The 22617-nt window shown below is 35.3% G+C and overlaps 1 protein-coding gene across 1 annotated transcript; it reads right to left on the bottom strand.

Annotated features, from left to right (window-relative positions):
• Window positions 1-15148: 15148 nt before the first annotated feature.
• Window positions 15149-17698, bottom strand: LOC149140630 (endoglucanase 1-like). The gene is made up of 8 exons (XM_089453243.1): window positions 17381-17698; window positions 17045-17251; window positions 16641-16841; window positions 16469-16561; window positions 16217-16378; window positions 15989-16100; window positions 15713-15876; window positions 15149-15633 (listed from the first exon to the last, which is right to left on the bottom strand). The coding sequence occupies exons 1-8, from the start codon at window positions 17657-17659 to the stop codon at window positions 15301-15303; spliced, it is 1551 nt and encodes a 516-aa protein (XP_089309369.1). The 5' UTR covers window positions 17660-17698; the 3' UTR covers window positions 15149-15300.
• Window positions 17699-22617: the final 4919 nt, after the last annotated feature.

Below are 22617 nucleotides of genomic sequence, written 5' to 3'. Positions count from 1 at the left end.
CCATTGAGAGGGATCTTAAGATCCCTTGATTAAGAAAATGCATTTCCAAATCATGAACACGATGCATATCATCTCATTGACTAATTACAAGTACAACTCGAAAATTATACCTCAAATTTAGAAGAAAAAATATCCCTCACTACAAAGGAGCATGTTTTCCATTATATTCATCAATACTATTGTTGTCTTGTAGACTTTATGTTGGAGATGATAAAAATTTTCAAGCCAGTTCCTTATAATGTCTTCATATGTCCAAATATGCAGCTAGTTATAATGGCCCTTTACAAATGATATTATCAGTTATAGAAACATGTGATCTCAACTTCAGAAAGAATGGTGAATCCACATAATGTTTACATCAAGCAATAAGAAATAAAGTAAAGACAAGGCCAATTCATTTGGCGTCATCCAACCCATGTAGAACTACAACAACATCCCAAGGAGTTGGAACACAAAAGAGACATCCAATCTTATAATTCTCAGCATACCAATAAAGAGTGCCCTAAGATGGAGGTATGAATAAACATCAAATAAAGAAAAAGACATCAAAGAACATAAGACAATAATCTAATGAACATTACCATAATTTTACTCACTGTTCTATGGAAAAATATTTTTTGCATTCGCATCAACTTCAACTTTGGACATGTTCAATATATGAATTGATCTGTTCGGGAGAATTCAAAATAAAGGTTGGTGGAAAGAATTCTAAAAAAAAAAATATGTGAAGCCTAGGAATAACAATACTATCTACATGATGGTATAACCCAATTACTTAAAAATTGGAAAAACATAAAAAACATTAATAAAAGATAAGAGTGAGAATATCTATATGTGTGTGTGTAAAGAAATAGATGAACATTTTATAACATTCTCTCTTTTTGTGGTCATTTTCTTCATCATCTTAACCTTAACCCACTCACTGTGAAAATGATAAATTTTTCTATACTTTGATATGATATGTACATATCTCTATTCTGGAGAATTGGAATGCATACAATTCTATAGAACTATTATATTTGAAGAGGGGAGAGAATATGGGAGTCGGCTTGCCTAAACTACATTCTTTATATTGCTTGTGAAACATGAACTGATGTAATTCTTGTAACTACTTAAATAGTTGAACCCAACTCAATTAACTAATGTATTGGTTATATTAACTTTTCTCTTGGATCTCATTTTAGGGAATAAATAAGCACAACTCCAACAAATACTAATACTAAGTATGATCCTAACTCTGATGTCTCCCTACAGGGTCTCACCACCTATTATCTTGCATTGAATTATTCTTCAACTAGTCCATATGCTTTGAAACCACCTATAGGTAATCTATGACTCCCTAAGTTAGCAAATTAATTGGGACTTGTTCTAAAATCTCCAATGAGATATTGTCCTCCATTAAGTTGACCCCTCTAAAAGTAACATAGCTTTGAATGTACACTTTCCTAACTCCATTTTATGATAAAATCCGTAGGAGATCATTTTCAAATTCATTAATAGGTTGTATGCACATACAACATTCATGTGTGGATAATTTTAAAATTAGCACTTTCCAAATCTATATTTTATTTCTCGTGTTTCAAAAATGTTCAATAAATATTTTTGAGGTTGTACATGCACCTAATTTGTGAATGTGATGCTAACATATTTCAACATCAAAGTGCAAGTCACCAAGCAAGGTAGAGACCATTTGAAGGATGAATAACTAAAAAAATTTAAGCTGAAGTACATGTATCTATAAAGTGAGAAATTATATTGATGTCCACTTGAAGGAAACTAGAGTCAATCCCAAGAAGAGATGCATTATTGTAATGATATACAAGAACAAAGAATGGAGAACACAAAATTGTTGAAGTTCAAGTACATTTATCCATAAAGAAAAAAAGAAATTATATATATGACAAATTGAACATAACTAGAACCATTCTATGAAGAAATGAATTTTTTATTATCCAATAAAAACCTCAAGGGAAACTCCAAAGGATGTTCCCCACACTTTTGGATGGCATCCTTGGAAAACTTGTCAGATAAGGTTAGTTCACATCACAAATAAAGATAAGAACCAAACACCTACTGCAACAAAATAAGCCAAACACCCAACAACATTTACGCCAACCACTTGAGATAACCTTTTGGGCTATAAAAGCATTATTGTGATGGTATATAAGTACAATGTTTAATTTTTAAGGCTAGGGTCCTGGTTGTAACAATACGTACATGATGTCAAGATTTACTATGTAGTATATACTTGAATATAATTTTATTGTTATGTAACTTACCATAACATGGTATAAAGGAATGTGTTTCTAGCTAGGAGAATGAAGCCTAACTTAAAAAAGCCTTAAATTCATTTCTCTTAAAACTCACAAGTAGTGCTCTTGGATGATTGTGAATATGTTCCTTTGACATGAAAGTCATCATATTTCCTGGCAAATCCATCCTTGGCGAATGAAAGTTTCCATATTACCTAAATTTAACAATAACATACTTTTATTTTGCTTCAAAACTCAGTAGAGTGTTTCTCTTAAGAGATTACTTGTTAATATCTTCCTCAAAAGATGAATGTCAACACATTACCTCAGAAAAACTCTCACAGTTTGGCCAAGTATGAACTAGAGAGGAATAACACTTACTGATGTGTTTTATAACATTAGTAAATGTAAATATGAAATATCTAGCTGCATAACCACAAAACAAGGCAATTTAGAAATCAATTTCTTTTGGCTAAGAAAAGAAATATTTAATCGATAATGTTAAGTCAGCTAGCATATTATATAGGAGTCTTGTAGCTTTTAACTTATGGTACAAAAACCTTATATCAATTATGTCAAATACATCTTTGATGAAGTAACTACAAATATTTGTTGAAGTCATCCCATCACTATTAGTGGCACATTCTTTCTTGCTAAGCTGATTAGATGATCTATATCAAGGAATGTTATCAAAGGAGGAAGGAGGTTTCCCTTTGAAGGTTGAATATGAAGAATTTACCATCACTACCCTGAGTTATTGATGATGAAAAATTAGTGACAATATACTGACACTTACAAGAAAATGTTCCAGAAAATGCACATATTAAAATGTTATAGGGTATGTGGCCCAAAGAATATCAATATGTCAAGACATAGAAAATAGTAAACTTCATAGAAGGTTGTAGGCCATCAACTTAATTGTGGATAGCATGGTCAATATTGTATAATAAACATAGGCACTATTGTCAATTCATCAAGACTTAGGTTTTGAACCATGCAAACAAAGGCACTACAAACTTTTTTCCAAGAAAATCAGGAAAATGCCTTTGGCTCAATAAAATTGCATAAGGATATAGGACTGAACCATTTTGAAGTTAACATGGACATATTTGTTAACAATACAAGTACAAAAAAGACATAGTGTTGACTTACTTGGCATAATGATGTCATGAAAACATATAATCTCTCACTAGAATCCATGTTTCACAAAGTATATGAACACAAAGATTTTTTTCTAGATATGAAGCCGCCTTTATCAAATAGTGAAATGTATCAAGGAATCATCATTGATTGGTCTAAATTTTTAGTAGCAACATTGGAAATGGAAGAGAAACTAGAAAAAATAGTAACAATTAAAAACATGAGGTAATATTGTTGGCATTCTCACATTCCACTTTTGGTATATGCGCAATGGTTGCAAGATTTATAGAAGTGTATAAGAAAACTATCCTTGGACATGGCAGTGGTGGTTAATAGGAAAAATATAGTCTATTGGAATTAATAGAAAAATATTAGAATCATCACTTACTAAAAAAGGTCCACGCATTATCATATAGGTGAGAAAGTACAAAACGACTAGGCATTATCAAATACATATGAATACATTATTTGAATAAGAATTATTATTATAAGCTTCATGACTTGAAAAATTTAGGTTTGAAATATATACACAAAATGGCTCCTACTTAACAGCGAGTTCATATAAGCACAATCACGAAAGTTAATACAAAGATGCAATCATTTCCAAATATAACGCAAAAAATAATGAACTCATTCTTCATTATGTACAACAAAGAAAATCATCAATGCCTTCTTTTAAATTTGTAAGTATAAAAATATTACAACCTAGGGAGTTCAATGGCCCCTCCCAACAATTTTAGATAACATACAGATAAATGCTTGAACAAGGTAGAATGATCTAACTCAACCCTAATATATAATAATTACTTTGAAGAAACTATACCCCACAAACGAGTAAAGAATTTGATCGAGTGACTACTATATTTCCAAGAATACGTTACAACACAAGTTTTGCTTTAGCAAAATAAAAACTTACACTTCAAGCTTGCCAAACTTACGAGACCCTCACTAACATATTAACTAATTTTGGGATGTGAACAAGACAAAAGAAAAATAATCCCATAATTATAGACTTCCTAGAATCTTCTATTACCACCTAAAAAGTGATCACCTAGGCATTTCAAACTAGGTGGATCGAAATACACCATGTAAGATTAATTTTACCATAGTAAAATCGCTTTCACCATAGGAAATAATTTAGTAAATAATTTTTATTAAATTATTTATGTTTAAAATAAAAAATCCCATGAGAAAAATTGAATAAATAATTATTTATTTAATTTTCTTTACAAATAATTATTTGATAATCATTTCTTAACACATTTGACTAAATCACCTAGGAATAATTAAATAAATAGCTAGTTATTTATTATTCCTTAATTTTGTTTTTGTAAAAATTGTTAAATCACTATTTAATAATCATTTCAAATTCACACTTTACTTAATCCTTGAAAAGTGATTAATAAACCATTTTATTTGTTAATTACTTCAACCATTTGCTAAATAAAGATATAACAAACTATTCCTAATGGTTAAATCTTTTTTTTGTTAAGCTTGCGAGGGTCCTTCATTTTCTATTTATAAACAACGAATTTACAACACTTATGTGAGGTAGGTGGCCTCAACTTGCCTAGTGGGAAACCAAGTCTGTTCGCCACCTATCCTCATTATAAACCATCCAAAAAAATAAAGTATCAGCCTTTTTAACCAAGCTAAATAAGTTTCAGTTTCATGGTAAGACATTATATGTCTATCTATGATAAGCATGCATATTGTAAAGTAAATTCTACCCATAAAAACAAAAAGCGACCAGATTTGTTGACCACTCCTGTTTCTCTTTGAAGCTAACTCAACTAGTGTTGGGCCCTTGGTATAATCACTAGGGATCTCAGCTAGTTTGATAATGCGAGGGATGTACCTTTGAAATATGTCCAGGGGGATGTCCTGGTTGTGAAGCTGAAATTGAATTTGCTGCAAATATTTTTTGTATTTGGACATATCTTGGATGGTCAATGCCATCCCCACTGATATTTGTTCCATCGCATTCTCCATTAGGCTTTTCATAAGCCAATAGAGATAAAGGATCTCTTTAAATTGAGTTATTCTGCCTCTGGTATTCTCGGAATCCTAATGGTTAAATCTTGATTTGGTCAATAATATATTATTATTTTCTAATTTCTAATTTATCCCAATAATTTGTTATAAATAAGGGGGGCTTCCATTTATTCTTCACCATGATCACTATCATCGTCCCCACTAACGTTTTCTCACATTTGAGCTCCCACTTGAGTTCTACCTTTTTTTTGGGTTTTCTACATATTGAGAGAGGGAAATAGATCACTCAAACACAAGGACATCAAAGGACCCATCCCATGGAGGGGGATTTGCATATCCTTGTTATAAACCTCCTTCACCAGGTGCTTTCTAATCAAATATTATTCATTTAAAGTCTTCTTCGATTGGGTTATTGCATCATTTATTTCTAGTTGTTCTATGCTTTGGATTGCATATCATCTTCTTGTTGTAGGTATTCTTCTCTGATTTTTGCAAATATGAAACGTAAAAAGTCATATCTTGTAGTTAGGGTCATTTGTCACATGTGACTTAAGTGAAGAGTTTTCGGTACACCTTTCTGAAGTCTTTACACTAACAAATGGTGACTCCATTGGGCCTTTAGCTTCATAGTTGTCAACAAATGATGACTCTTTTTGTGTAGTAATTCAGATCCTTGGTGACTGTCATGAGCTTTGTTTAGACTCCGAAGCTAAGACTTGAAACACTACACCTTAATAATTCAACATGCATAGATTAACTCCACTTGGGCACCAGGGCCAAATAATCTATGTAGTTAGGTGTAGGATCAGTGGGATAGGCTTCCAATAACACCAACTGATCACGTACATTTAGACATAAAAGTTGACATATTAGGGAGATTGAAATGGTTTACCATCCCAAGGTTCAAAGCCAAAGTGCGTCAACAACCTGATTCAAAAGGGTTTAGGCTATATCATTGTGCAAGAGGTTCTCCTTGGGGCTACCCAACCTGTGGCAAGGAATCCCATGTGGTGGTTGATCACCAAGAAGCTAAAGACTCGACCATCCCCATGGGATGAAGGTAACCCGTACTGACCAATCATAAGAAAAGGATTGGCTGTGGGCACGAGTTAGTTCTCTACCACACCATTATCGAGATAGCTCTTCCTGCAAGGACCAGATTCCGTCAAGTAAGAAGTCTTTTAGAAGGTCGTACCAAATAATAGATTTAGAACTTGTTTGAGGATTTAGATAACCTATATGCCAGAGGTTATTCTTCTTTGATAGGATCCATTTTCTTGAATTAGAGTAACATATTAATACAGTTTGTTTACACTTGGCACCATTGCACTAGGTGTTTGCTTGTTGTTTGTTGATATTCTTCTCATATCATCCATTTTTAGTCTATTGAGTTATATTTTTCTTGACATCATTGTGCCTCTTAGGAATTTGTCATGGAGACTTCGTGGCCTTCGCCCCCAGTTTCCTTTAGGACATCCTACTCTTTCGCTTCGAGTTGGAGTTCATTCTCCTAGTCCTCCATTAAGTTCTCATTCTGACGCTTGTTCTTCATATTCTTCCAGTTCTTCTGATTCTTCAAATGTGGGTGCAGAAAGCAAGGTGGTAACCAAGGTAATCTGACAAGTGGAACCTCTACCTATATGGTATCTTATCCTCAATTGCTTCCCCTTATGGTTGGTTTGAGCCTCCCTGATTTTAGCCAACTCATTAATGATCCTCTTCTCCATGACCCTAGTTGGCCTGCTATGCCTACCAAACTTCCTTCTAACATCCCTAAGTTCGAAGGAAATATTGAGGAAGATCCCACAAATCATGTTCACTCTTTTCATATGTGGTGTTCATCCAATTCCATCACTGAAGAATCCATTCATCTTTGTCTATTCAAATGCACCCTTACAAGAGATGATGCCAAGTGGTATGTTGACCAACTGCATGCCACCCATTCCACCTTTGCGACTCAAGCCAGTTATTTTTGGTCATACTTCTAGTTACCCCTATGATATCACACTGGTACTGAACCCTTGACCTCTTTCTGTCAAACTTCTACCACCTGCCTATCTGACCATGTTTAAGAATGGTGTAGAAGGAGGAGGATATGTAGTGCTCCTGAATTTGAAGACTGTGTTTATATGGATTAGTTCCTTAGATCACTTTTGGCCTCCATTGGTAAAGATGTTGCCTCTCACTTCCCCGAGTTGGAGGAAAAAGTGCTCCAAGTAGCTTTGAAATGTGACTTGATTTATGCACAATCAGGATATGTTTATATTTTCCTTCGAGATCTGTGTTTGCCTGGTGGTGCTAATGCATTGGGGGCATCTCATGTCGCTGACAGTATTGTTGGATATATCTCACACCCTCAACCTCATATGAGTTATGGTCAACCCCAGGGGACTGTTCCACTTACACGTATCCCCTTCTTTCTCCTTCCCATGGAAACCCTTACCAAGGTTCAAGCATGCCATATGCATATCCCCATTCGCATGAATCGATGCTAGGGCCAATTGTCACTTCACATGGTTATCCCAATATTGCTACCAATTCCTTCTATCCTTATGCACTTCCTAGCGCTCCAATCCATCCGATACCCATGCCCCAACCTCCCATGCCTCCTCCGCTTCTACGATAACAACCACCCTCTCAAGGTCAATTGTATGCGAAGCCGAGTGAAACCCATCCCCCAACCCCAAGCAAAAGAGTAAGGGGAAGGGTAATTAACATTGCAAGAAGTTCAAGTTGATTTTATCAAATTTTCACTCTATTATATCTGATGGCTTTCTAGTGAGTGTAATGTTATTGATGATCGTTCATAGGAAGGCAATTTTTTTATATAAATAATCATGCATGTATATTTAAGAACACTTTGTTGTTGGGAATTTTCTGGTAAATTCCAAAACAAAATCACTGAACGGAGAATAATACTCTGTTTTCTCCACAGGATCTTTAACACGGGGAAGAAAAAACAAATTTCTAAGCAGATAGAGTTTTCCACATACAAATAAAACTTGTATTCATTAATAAAATTCCTGATACAAACTTCTTCCTCACACAGAGGGATTACACCAGCTCCAAAAAGAAATTTACTCTATCTCTGCAACAGAGAGTAATACTCTGTTTCTTAAAAATTAACACACTGCTGTAAATAAAACATTTCTTACATTTACTGTTGTAAATGTAATTCCTTACATTACATTTCAACCAGAAGAAAATATTCACAGTGCTGCACACTTCACTTCATTGCAATACATTTCAATCTTCCAACAAAATTTTTTATCTTGCGCTGCTGCGCCTCTCAAGCTACCTCACACACTCCTGCGTTCTCACTTCTTTTTTTTTGCTTCACATTACATTGCATATGCTATGAACCACACAACAACCAAAAACACATAACAATACGTTGACCTATACCATATTCCCGTGCATAAAAAAAACATTAAAATTAAATGGTTTTTACCAACGTTTACTTGTGCCCATACCTTTCTTTTAATCATGCCATACTCCCGTACAAAATGAACTAAAAACTTTTAACTATATTTACTAACCTCAATTAATTTTACTTATTGTTTTACTGGCGGTCAAACAAAAATTTCACGCAATGTCATGTGCAGGCCTGAACATCAACTTTGGCTTAATCGGATGGTGGACAGTCTTCATCTCAATCCAACGGATATCGCTTGGTCAAATCAAACGAACGTTACATCCTGATAAAAAGTGGCTTTGGAAAAGGTACCGTGTACACGTGTCAAAAGGTGTACAGTAGTGGGGCCATTTGAGAGAATACCACTTGCACATGAAAAGCGGTGCGATAAGCCTCGCGGTTTTCCTGAAATGGTTTTACGGTCGTCGTTAAATGAAGTTGCAGTTGAAATTATATTTCAACACTCCCCTTTAATTTCAACTGCTGGGTTATCAGTCATACCCAGACATTTCCTCAAAAATTCAAAGATTTTCTGATCCAATGGCTTTGTCAGAATGTTTGCAACCTATTCCTGAGTCCTACAATGTTTTAAAACAATTTCTCCATTGCTTACCAATTCCCTGATGTAATGAAACCTTGTGTCAATGTGTTCCGTTCTCTTATGAAACACCGAATTTTTGGATAATGCAATAGCTGAGCTATTGTCACAAAAAATCACAGTTCCTTTTGCCTGCTCTTGGCCTAAGCTCCTTAACATCCTTCTCATACAAACTGCTTGACATGTTGCTGCTGTAGCTGCCATATATTCAGCCTCTGTTGTAGACAATGCTACAATAAGATGTTTCTTAGAAGCCCATGAAATGGTTCTTGAACCCATGTGAAAAGCATAACCGGATGTGCTTTTCCGATCATCTACACTTCCAGCCCAATCACTATCAGTGTATCCAATTAAATCTGAACATTCTGAGACAGTATATAAAATGCCAAACCTTTTAGTACCTTTAACATACCTCAGAATTCTTTTTGCTGCCTGCCAATGTGCTTCTTTTGGCCTCTCCATGAATTTGGAAATTAAACTAACAGCAAACATTATATCTGGCCTAGTTGTAGTCAAATACATGAGGCTGCCAACTATGCTCTTGGACAAGCTAGGATCAAAATTCTTGCTGTTGTCCTCTTTGCTGAGTTTTAATCCAATCACTATGGGAGTGATTGCTGCCTTGCACTCTTGCATATTAAATCTTTCCAACACTTCATTAACATATTTTTCCTGTGAGATAAAAATCCCATTTTCATTTTGATCTACTTCTATTCCTAAGAAGTATCTCAGCAAACCCATGTCAGTCATTTCAAATTCCTCTTTCATGACTGCTTTGAAATCTTCAATGAGATATTCATCATTACCTGTGAAAATAACATCATCAACATATAACACAACAATTAGCATTTTACCATCCTTTTCTTTGATGTAGAGGGTGGGTTCTCTGTCACACTTTTCAAATTCATTTTCCAGTAGATAGGAATCTATCTTACTGTACCATGCTCTTGGTGCTTGCTTCAGCCCATAAAGAGTTTTCTTCAATCTGCACACTTTGTGCTCTTGGCCTTTATTTTCATAGCCTAGAGGTTGTTCAATGTAGACCTCCTCCTTTAACATTCTATTTAGGAATGCGGACTTTACGTCCATTTGGTAAACTTTCCACTTGTTTTGTGCTGCTATGGACAGCACTGCTCTCACGGTTTCAATTCTTGCAACCGGTGTGAAAGTTTCCTCATAGTCTCTCCCATACTGCTGCTTATATCCTTTGACAACTAGCCTTGCCTTGTGTCTTTCTATTCGCCTTCAGCATTATTCTTGGTCTTGTAGACCCATTTGACTCCAATGACTTCTTTTCCTTTTGGTAGTTCAACCAAATCCCATGTCTTGTTTCTTTCTATGGCATTGATCTCCTCATCCATAGCTTCTATCCATTTCTTATCCTTAATTGCATCTTCGAAATGAATAGGGTCATCAACATGACAATATAAACCAAACAAAGAATTCATACCTTCATCATAAATGTCACTTAAATTTATGAACTTCTTACCTCTTTCATTTGATGTACAAGTGCTTGAAGACTTGAATTTCCTCCTTGTGGTGTGCTTGGAGAAGCACTTTCATTTCTCCTCAAGGGTGTCTCTTGTTGTCCTTGTGTTGGCGCTACTGTTTGGGGATGTATTTCAGCCATCTCCTCATCGTCTTCATCATGAGACAAACAATTTTTAACATTCACTGTTTTCTCTCTGCTTCCATCCCAAGCTTCCTCCTCAATGAATTGAACATCTCTGCTCACAAATAACTTCTTGGTAGATGGGATATATAACCTGTAAGCTTTGGATTCCTCACTGTATCCAATGAAAATACATTTCTCCCCTTTGTTGTCCAACTTCTTCTTTAGCTGATCTGGAATGTGTGCATAAGCCACACATCCAAAAACTTTCCTGTGGGTGACTCCTTGCTTTCTCCCACTCCATGCTTCTTCCGGCACTCTGTTCATGACTGCTTTTGTAGGACACCTATTCAAAATATATATTGCACAGTGTACAGCTTCAGCCCAATATTCATTTGGCAAATGCTTTGCCTTTAACATACTCCTCGCCATATCCATGATGGTCCTATTTTTTCTTTCAGCTACTCCATTTTGCTACAAAGTGTACCTTGTGGAAGATTGTTTGTGTATTCCATTTTCTCTCAAAATCGTAGGAATTCCTTGGACATATACTCATCTCCTCTGTTAGTTCTTAGAAATTTGATATGCAGCCCGCTTTGATTTTCTACAAGTGCTTTGAAATTTCGAAAATTTTCAAACACTTCACATTTGTTCTTTAGAAAGTAAACCCAAGTCTTTCTGGTGAAATCATCAATGAATGTTAGAAAATATTGGCTGCCTGCTAGTGATGGAGTTTGCATCGGTCCACATAAGTCTGAGTGGACAATCTCTAAGGGTGCCTTTGTCCTTATGCTTTTCCCTGATGGAAAACTTTCTCTGTGTTGTTTCCCCAAGATACAACCTTCACAAAGGCTGTCCAGTTTCTCTATCAATGGTAATCCTCTTACCATTCCTTTTCTACTCAATAAGTTAAGACCTCCAAAGTTGAGATGTCAAAATCTCAAGTGTCACAACCAATTTTCATCCTTTGGTATGCTTTGGAAAGCCTCTTGGGTAATTGCTGCAATTACTTCTTTATTTTTCAAATCTGCCTTTATCCTGAGAGGAAACATCCTGTTCCTTGTCATCTTCACTTAAGCAATGCATCTTTTGTTGGGTGCTCTATCCATGATGGTGCATACATCATTCTCAAAGAAAACATTGTAACTCTTTTGAACAAGCTGTCCAATACTCAAGAGGTTACATCTCATTCCAGGAATATAATAGACATCTGCTATGGTTTTCTTTTCACCTTTTTTTGTAAATATTTTTACTTTTCCTTTTCCCATAACAGAAATTTTACTATCAGTCCCAAGTGTGACTTGTGACTTCACACTCTGATCTAAAGCAGAAAATAGGGCTATGTTTCCTGTCATATGGTTACTACAACCGGAATCTAGAAACCATATATCATCACTCTTTGTTTCAGCCATATTACAAGCTAACAACACATTATCTTGGCTGATAGTTTCTCTAATGATATTTGCACTAAATCTATTACTCATATCATGCTACTTCTTCCTACATTCATTTGCATAATGCCCATATTTTTTACAATAATAACATTGGACATTGGATTCTTCATACCTTTGTCCTTGAGCATGATGTTGTCCACTTTGTTAATTGCTACCTTGGCCTTGGTTCTGATTTGGATTGTTGCCTCTTCCTTGAGCATTTGTTGCACTGTTCCTTCCACCTCTGTTTTGGCTTTTGCCTCTTCCTCTCTTGTTTCCTCTACCTTGACCTCTTCCTCTTCCAAAGGACATCTGGGTCTTGAAGGCTTGTTCTAGAGATGAGTTTTCATTTCTACTCAACCTCTGCTCATGTGTTATCAGTGATGCATGAAGTTCATCAACTGAAAAGCTTGTGAGATCCTTTGTCTCTTCTATGGTGGTGACAATCGCATCGAACTTTGAAGGTAGGACCCTCAATAGTTTCTCCACAATCCTCCTTTCTTCAAGAGTTTCTCCATGAGATCTTATCTGTGTGACTAGACCAATCACATGTGTGAAGAATGAGTCAATATTATCTGACTCCTTCATGCATAGGTTCTCAAAATCTCTCCTGAGCAACTGTAGTTTTGATGTCTTCACTTTCTCCATGCCTTGATAGGCTGTCTTGAGAGTTTGCCATGCTTCTTTGGATGTCTTGGCTACTGCTATCCTTGGAAACACACTCTCATGCACTGCTTGATACAAAAATACGAGGGCTTTTGAGTCCTTCTTCTTATAACTCTTCAACAGATCTTTCTCTGCCTGTGTCAAGTTATTAAACTCTTCTTCATCTGCTGGTTCTTCAAATCCATCTTCAACTAATTCCCATAAATCTTGTGAGGCAAACAGGGCTCTCATGGTTATTTCCCAATAGTCATAGTTTTTTCCATTAAACTGTGGGAGCTGAGTATTAAAAATACCCATGCTAGTGTTGGTGCTGGTTCCATCCATTCTTGCACTCTTAACTATGCTTCAAATATTTGAATGTGTATTTAGAATAACTGACTGTTTCTTCAGCAGCAACACAAAAAAAAAACTTTGAGAAATACCTGGATCCTTTCTTGACTGTGTCTTCACTCTGCTGGAGAAGCTGTTGCAGCAAGAAATCCTTCCTTCAGCTTCTTTGACACCTTCAAAGAGCCTGAACAAGCTCTAATACCACTGTTGGGAATTTTCTGGTAAATTCCAAAACAAAATCACTGAACAGAGAATAATACTCTATTTTCTCCACACGATCTTTAACACAGTGAAGCAAAAAAAAAATTTCTAAGCAGACAGAGTTTTCCACATACAAATAAAACTTGTATTCATTAATAAAATGCCTGATACAAACTTCTTCCTCACATAGAGGGATTACACCAGCTCCAAAAAAAAAAATTACTCTGTCTCTGCAACAGAGAGTAATACTCTGTTTCTTAAAAATTAACACACTGCTGTAAATAAAACATTTCTTACATTTACTGTTGTAAATGTAATTCCTTACATTACATTTCAACCAAAAAAAAACATTCACAGTGCTGCGCACTTCACTTCATTGCAATACATTTCAATCTTCCAACAAAAAATTTTATCTTGCGAAGCTACGCCTCTCAAGCTACCTCACACACTCCTGCGTTCTCATTTTTTGTTTTTTTGCTTCACATTACATTGCATATGTTATGAACCACACAATAACGAAAAACACATAACAATACGTTGACCTATACCATATTCCTGTGCAAAAAAACATAAAAATTAAATGGTTTTTACCAATGTTTACTTGTGCCCATACCTTTCTTTTAATCATGCTATACTCCCGTACAAAATGAACTAAAAACTTTTACCTATATTTACGAACATTTACTTATTGTTTTACTTGCGGTCAAACAAAAATTTCACGCAGGCATGACAGCCTTCATCTCAATCCAACGGTTATCACTTGGTCAAATCAAACAAACGTTACGTCCCGATAAAAAGTGGTTTTGGAAAAAGTACCGTGGACACGCGTTGAAAGGTGTACAATAGCGGGGGCGTTTGAGAGAATACCACTTGCACATGAAAAGCAGTGCAATAAGCCTCGTGGTTTTACGGTCGCCGTTAAATGAAGCTGCAGTTGAAATTACATTTCAACATTTATCAATTCATGTATATTTAAGAACGTTTTATCAATTCGAAGTTGCTGCAATTACGTGAGTCCTATTTTGAAATCTACATCCCAAAGGAATTGAAAGAAATACTGAAATCTCAACCATGGGGATATAATTAAACGTAAGTTCATAGAAACTTTCCAACTATGACCGCAAATATAAGTGTGAGATGGAATTGAAAGAAATATTGAAATCTCCACCATGTGGATATAATTAAACCTATGTTCATAGAAACATTGCAAATATGACTGCAAATATAAGTGTGAGATTACATCCATGGGGATATAATTAAACGTAAGTTCATAGAAACTTTCCAACTATGACCGCAAATATAAGTGTGAGATTGAAAGAAATGTTGAAATCTCCACCATGTGGATATAATTAAACCTATGTTCATAGAAACATTGCAAATATGACTGCAAATATAAGTGTGAGATTACATGAAACTGAGGGACTCTAAATTGGATCCACCGGCTTGTCAGTCAAACCATTTTTTACTACAACTAATAGGTGAAGGTAATGATGGAGATCACCTCCATCCTGCCAGAACAAAGCAAAGAAAAAACAGATGCAGAGGGCGCAAATTTTATATCCGCAGAAGCATATAGAGAAATTACGACCTTATAAGATATTGTTACTGAGAAGTGTAACAATATGGCAACGTGACGGAAGTATAGAATTCTGCAGCTACTAAAACGAAGATCCGAACTGTGCCAAATAGGCGAGGCAACCGACGAATGGAGCATTGATATAAGTGGTGGGTTCAGAGTGCGCATAGTCATTGCGCTCGTCGGAAAAGCGGTCATTGTTGTCGGGTCCTCCAACTACCGCACCGACAAGAATGTTTTGGTTGGGACCGTTGTTATACAACGACTGGAAGCCATCGTTGCAGGAAATCTTTGGGGGATGGTTGAATATGGACGGCAACGACGAACCCCTGTGATGTATACGTTCTGGAAACTTGGCGCCGTAGCCCACCATGTATGACATTCCCAGAGGGTTGTCTCCCAGTATATAGTCCACCTGTTAAGAAATATAATTTAGAAGATAACGATCACGAGTAGGCCTAAAAGCGCCGTCTACGCATACTGAGTGATTGTACCTGTCTTTTCGCAAGAGTACGTATCCGGGTTGGAGTAGCTATGACGTTCCCGCATCTCACCACTTGGTTGGAAACGCTTAAGTATTTTGCATAAGTAAAAAGCAGGAAAGTTGTGGACGTCACATATTGCAAATTACTATCACTCATCTCGAAGAGCAGCCCCCCTGCAAAATCTCAAACCAAATAAGTTACCCTAGACTTTAATCAAATAAGTTACCCTAGTATTTACAAGGTGGATACTCTAAGTCAGTATTGTTGATTCTCATGAAGATTAACCTGGTGTGTACTGCGCCTGAGAAGATGGTGTTCCGGGCAAGAGAGAGCAAATGAAGTTGTCAGCATGGCCCTTGTATACCTCAAGGGACTTGGAATTTTCTGTCAGAAATTCCTGCACACCGTAGGCAACATTTGGGGTGAACAATAAGATTGTAGAAACAGATATAATGATGCGTGCTTAATCCAATATACTTAGGAGCATGACTGTAGTTTGGTGCATAATTTAACCTTAGCCAAAAGAACTCTGGTTCCTGCATGCTTTTCGTCCCAGCTGAATAAATTGACATTGTCGTCCGCGCCAAAAGTCTGGCCATTTGATTGAATGTAGGTGAGATATGATACACTCCCTGAGGCTTTTTGCAACCATGCTGCTCCCCACAGTAATTCGTCCTGCAAGCAAAAGAGTACGATGTAGTGAGGATCATATTATTATTCTCTATTACTTCAAATATATTCCCGGTAGATAGAGGGAGCACTCACATGATATCCTGAGTAAGAGCAATAGAAGGGGCAAACTTCCGACTGGAGGGAGTCACTGTAAGCGCCTCTGTGTTTATCCGCGAAATCAAATACCTTGTCTCAACAAACAACAAAGACGGTGAGGTGAATGAAAAGATAAGAATTTGAGCTCTTTCAATCGTTGTTATTATACCTGCGTTGCAGTTTGAAAGAGAAGCTGAGAATAAGTACGGTCCGTTGTGCTGAATATCATGGACGCAGCTGCAAGAGCTGCAGCAGTTTCTGCGGCAACGTCAGAGCCTGGATGTTCAGCATCTATTTTATAGACATTGCGAGGTGTGTCCATGTCTTCGGGCCTCTCCCAGCACTTGTGATCCATATTCGGATCGGCTACCTGTACTTTTATTCACCATTCATCATGTGTCAATATGTGTATATCCATGATTCCATAATACATTCTGCAGTGTCTGTCAATATCTACATGATTCCATAGTACATGCTACAGTGTGTGTCAATATATCCATAATATACACAGATAAACACCGCCCGCGCTCCTCTCTTTGTATGTTTGTAGCGTAAAAAGAATATCTGCATTACCTGGACGTAAAGAACACCGGGATGTGCAGCGGCTTTAAGTAGGTAGTCTGTGGCCCAACGGATGGCAGTTTTTGCATGGTCGAGGTCATCTCCCATGTACTCTCCGAATTCCAAAACGCTCCATGACAGCATGGTAGTCGTGAAAGCCATTGGGAAGCCGAACTTCACATTGTCTCCTGCGTCGTAATATCCTCCCATCAAATCCACCTGCAATGCAATTTAATATGAAATCAAATGTTAAAGGAGGAACCATCAAAACAGCTCATCCAGATGCCAATATTGAATCCAGATTAGAAAACTGTTCAATGTGTGGAGTGAAGGGATGACTGAATATACGTTTACTGCAGATCCATCCGAAAGGGCGGAATCTCCTCGCCATCTCATCCGCTGGTTGGGAGGAAGCTTACCAGATCTCTGACCTTCGAAGAAAAGAATGGATTTGGTGAGAGCATCTTTATAGTTCTGAGACATAGAGGATGCACGTCCGCCATAATATGCATAATGTGCCATATTATTCAACTGAGCGGCTTCTACTGGTATCGTCATTGCCATCCATAGTAAACCTAAAATGAATGCTAGCAAAGAAGATGCGCAAGCTTCACTCCCCAGCTCCATTTCTCAAATAACTACAACAGCCACAGTGTCAAATGGGTTGCTCCTTGGGCAGTTATGCAGCAGGAAGGAGGAGAAAGGTGAATTTATAGAAATTTGAAAAGTGCAGATATCACTCCGCATATATCACTCCGCTAAAAGTGCAGAGTGACGATAAAGTGCAGATATCACTCCGGATATCAAGAAGCAGCGGGAATGTAAATAGGGCCACCCATTGACGGTTTTTTTCTTTCGAACCGGCTGTGCGGGAACGTGGAAACAAAGAGTACACGGTACATCACACTCCCAGAGGCAGCAAATCAGAAAATGTGGCGCTCATCTTGGAAATCTACTGACTAGATATATAAGCGTTTGGGACTAAGGCAAAGAACATAGGATTCACTGTAAGTGGTGCTTTATGTATTTAGTTGGTGTCAAGTGGCAAGTTGAAAGATTGTTAACACGGGTGTACTGTGAATTGGAGAAAAATGTGGAATCTACATCTATGATCTATAATCTATGATGTCGCTCAATGCATATTCCTGCCGGGCAATACTAATTCGAACCCATATACACTGCTCGTAAAACCTATATGAGTTGCGTGATTATATGAGTGACGAGTCACGTAACCTTAATTTTCACCTTCACATGTAAATTAAAGGACAAGCACTCAAAAAGTCATTGAATTATGGATGAGCTTAATCTAGGCAACTGTTCCATAAAGCAAAGTGATATTTGATATACGCCCTAGTAATTGCCATTAACATTGGAATACGGTAAACACTGGACATATGAACAAAACGCCACATATAAAGATAAGAAACACCGCAGATAAAGATATGGATACAATCCATTCTCGGATCTGATTAAGTAACAAAGAGAGAGATAGGTACCCTGTTCAGTGACTTTCAATTTAATTTGATGGTACGTTTGGATTAGATACCCCGAACCTACACTGAACTAAGTTGAACTAAGTTTGAAGTGAGTGAACAAAGGCTATTTATTTATCTGGTCATACCATTCATAAAGTTTTATAATATATTAAATACTAAATATTAAAGGAATCATAACATTCATAAAGTTGTATAGTATATATAATATATTATTAATATTAATAAAAATTATTAAAAAAGTTGATTCTTCATTTAGATTTGACTCGACTGTGAATCACACTTGTTAATATTGCCGAAAACTATTTAAATAATTTATATATACATTTTTAAACATATAATATTATTCTTAAGTATAAATATCAAATGAATCTATGTGACATTTATTAATATTACATTTTTTTGTAAGGTTTTAAATTTAATAATTAAAAAAATTATATGAATAATCATTACATAAAGTGACTTATAATTCTTTTGGCATGTGAAACTGATAAACCATTTTATTAGCTTATAATATTATAACAACACTTATTCATATATTAAGAATCTCTATTGTAAAATGGAACAAATCTCTATAGTTAAGAATTTGGTTCTATATCTTTTTAAATCTATATAAGTTTAATTTATATATTATTTTTTTATAAATAATAATAATAATAAAATAACATTTCAAAATAAAATTATAATTTAGGTAATTTTAATGATTTATTTTTATATTTAGCAACATGAGATGTATAATAAAATAAATATGTCTAATGGTTATTATAGATTCATTACTACCACATTTAGCACCCATTTAATTTACATATATTTTTTTAGAATATTCTATAAAATTGAAATCTTTATCATCCACATTATAATTATAATTATTTATAATTAAAAGAAAAAAAATATACCAAACATATCTCAATAATTAGCATTTAACATTTTACTTTAGTCACTTTAGTTTGTATTACATGTAATTTCAATTATATTTCATGTATAACATTTATTAAAAAATAAAATCTTTTCCATTTAGTTGGGTTGTTTTATTTTTCAATTGAAGAAATTGTGTTTTTTTTCTATCTAAAAAATTGTGGTTGCATTTTCTCTCAAGCACATATAGTAGTACTTAATATTGGACCACAAGCTCTATGGAGACTAAACTTCCATAGTCAACCATTGGACCACATCCATAGAACTGGAATTAGATTGTTATGACCATATGTAAACTTGATTTTGATAATTTGACTATGAGATCTCACTTGTCTTCCAATGGATTTAACTAATACCATGCAACCTAAGTGTGGAAGAAGATAATTGGCCTCTGTTCATAAGTGTCCAGTGGTTTCTAAAATCTGGCAAACCTGAGTGCCACATATGGACTCCAACTCCCACAGTTCACTTGCATAACTTAATGTCTTAAATGGTGGAGTAAACAACACAGTACATGGCACTATATCCCACCTATTTTCCTTTGGGAGATCTCGAGATGGAGGAACAAGATTATTTTCAACGACTACTAAGAAAACTGCGCATTGGTGTTGGAAGAATCAGAAGAAACATAATCGCTACTGAACTACAAGTGGGCATATCCACTATAAAGTCCAACAAAACCAAAATTGGCCGAGAGATAAAATACCATGGGGTTTTTTTGTTGGCGCATCACAACCCAGCACATGTGGATGCGGATTCATAATCCTCTTTTCACTTGAGCTGACATATCATGTTCACTAGGGTGCGGGAAAAGGCACCAATACAAAGGCCGAGGCAATGGGGTTATGGGGACTTCTCTCATTAGCTCTTCTTCTAAATATTCCATCTATCCACATCTATGGTGACTCAAAGGTCATCAGAGACTATGTCCGCCCCAAGGCTACTATATACAAATCCTCTATACAAGACTGGTTACAAGATATCACTACACTCTCAAGTTCACTCTGACGCTCCTCCATTTAGCATATTAGCAGGGAGTACAATATAGATGGGGATTGTCTCTCTAAAAAAGGCATTATTGAAAACTAGATGGTCTTCACATAGAGATCAAAATGTGTGACACTTGGTTGGAGGCCAGGACACTGCGATTAATAAGATAACTTTCTACTTGTATTTTGATCTTATATAGATCTTCTCTGGTATTCTCTATTTTATTACTTAGTTACAACATTTCAGATGTGCAATACAAAGTCGATTATCAGCTATACATGTCATTACTGTTATATTTAGATCTTTCTGAAAATCCACTAGGTCACGATAGACTTGTTATAAGGATATATATTTTATGACTTCATGATCCCAGGATATGCACCTATATATTATCTCTAATATTGCTGCTATTTTGGATGCTTCCCCATGAAGAATATGTAACTATTTCATAACTGAATATAACGCTTTTTTCATTCAGAAAAACTAATACCATGCAACTGACAATGAGAAGAATCCCTCGTTGACAAAATGAGGGAGAAATCATCGAGTTTATTTCATGAAATGCGAGGTGCATGTTTTCAAATGTAAGTCAACGTTCGACTATTTTGTCTTTTATTTTAATAAAAAATGATTTGGTAGCTCGGACTCCAGGCCCACCAGGCCTTTTGTATTTAGCGAAGTTCGTGAAACATGATGGATGCGGTGACGCACAAAGGATGAAAAATGAATTGAAGGTCAGATGATAAGCACGGGTCGGGTTTAAAGGACACTTCAGAATTTTAGGGCAAAAGAAAGGATGGAGGCATGAAAACTGAGAAGTTCGTAGTATCGCCCGTGCACATGGCTATCAACTATATGCGAAGTAGGACGGCACCATGCTTGTCTTGTCTTTAGAGCAGGAATGGCGCACACATGTTTTCAATACATGACAGGATCGTGATAAGTTCAAAGCATTTTCGCTTTTCGGAGGATATTGTTTCGGAAAAACTGTGATCACAGGCGTCACGTGTTTCGGAAATTTAGGAGCTCTACTTGCATATATCACATGCTCTAAGATCTTACGATCGAGTTCTTCATTCCAAAAGAGCTCTCCGTAAATAAGTGGGCACTACAGAGATGCCGGAAAATGAGAGGCAAAATAGCTAGATTGACAATACATAGATTGTAAAAATTTAATGCAAAAATAGTTGGTTCATTATTTGATATTATTGTTGAAATAGCATTATAGATGTATCTGTACCTTTTTAAAGATCAACTGATCCGTTAAAGAGCACTGTGAATAACGCAATACCTATTCACAATAATAATCATTTCTCACAAATAAATTAGTTATTTAAAAATAATCAAAACATTTATATGGTTAACATTTAAAAACAAACAAATTAAAATATAATTAAATTATAATTTTATTTTAAACTATAATAATTTATATATATATATATATATATATAATTTTAGGATTTTTAAGTACCAAGATTTTTCTCTATTCTATTATAGAAATTTTGAATTTATATCTAAACCTTGTTACAATACTATGGATCAATATTACTATAAATCAATATTATCGTTTACTAATATTATATATCTAAAAAATCATAACCCATGTTTATATAATGTTTTTTTGAATTAATTAATTTAATTAAAGGAGAAGACAAAATACAACTAATTTTAAAATAAATCTCAAATTTTGATTTATGACTACTACTAAGAATGCTTTAAAATACACTCTGAAGATTAAATCTCTACCATCCACCTAATAATTATTGATAATTAAACTAAAATTATGAAATCCATATTTCAAAATATAAATACCTATCCACTTAATTATTACATTAAACTCTATTCTCATTATTTAACAATTTATTTATTTTTTTTATGAGAGATTTTTCAGCGTAAATCACATAGAATATCATTTGTCGACGCATTTCGAACCAACTAGTGTGGTTCAAACAGATCCATCTTAGCATGTTAAATAGTCTGAGCAGAGTCTCCAACAGCTAATTCGACCAACAGCGAATTTTGACTTTGGGACCAGGTTCAAATTATTAATATTATTATTACTATTATTTATTTATTTATTCATTATTATTATTAGTATTATTCATTTTTAATAAATAAAATAAATCTAATTGGTGTTAGTGGTTAGTTAAAAAATTAATTAATTAATTTATCTAATAATTAATAATT

This window comes from Pinus tabuliformis, chromosome X (assembly GCF_031772625.1).
Source record: "Pinus tabuliformis cultivar Carrire ecotype Pingquan chromosome X, CPIR1, whole genome shotgun sequence".
Lineage (NCBI taxonomy): Eukaryota > Viridiplantae > Streptophyta > Pinopsida > Pinales > Pinaceae > Pinus > Pinus tabuliformis.
The sequence above is the reverse complement of the archived record's forward strand: the minus strand, read 5'-3'. Positions and strand labels throughout refer to the sequence as shown.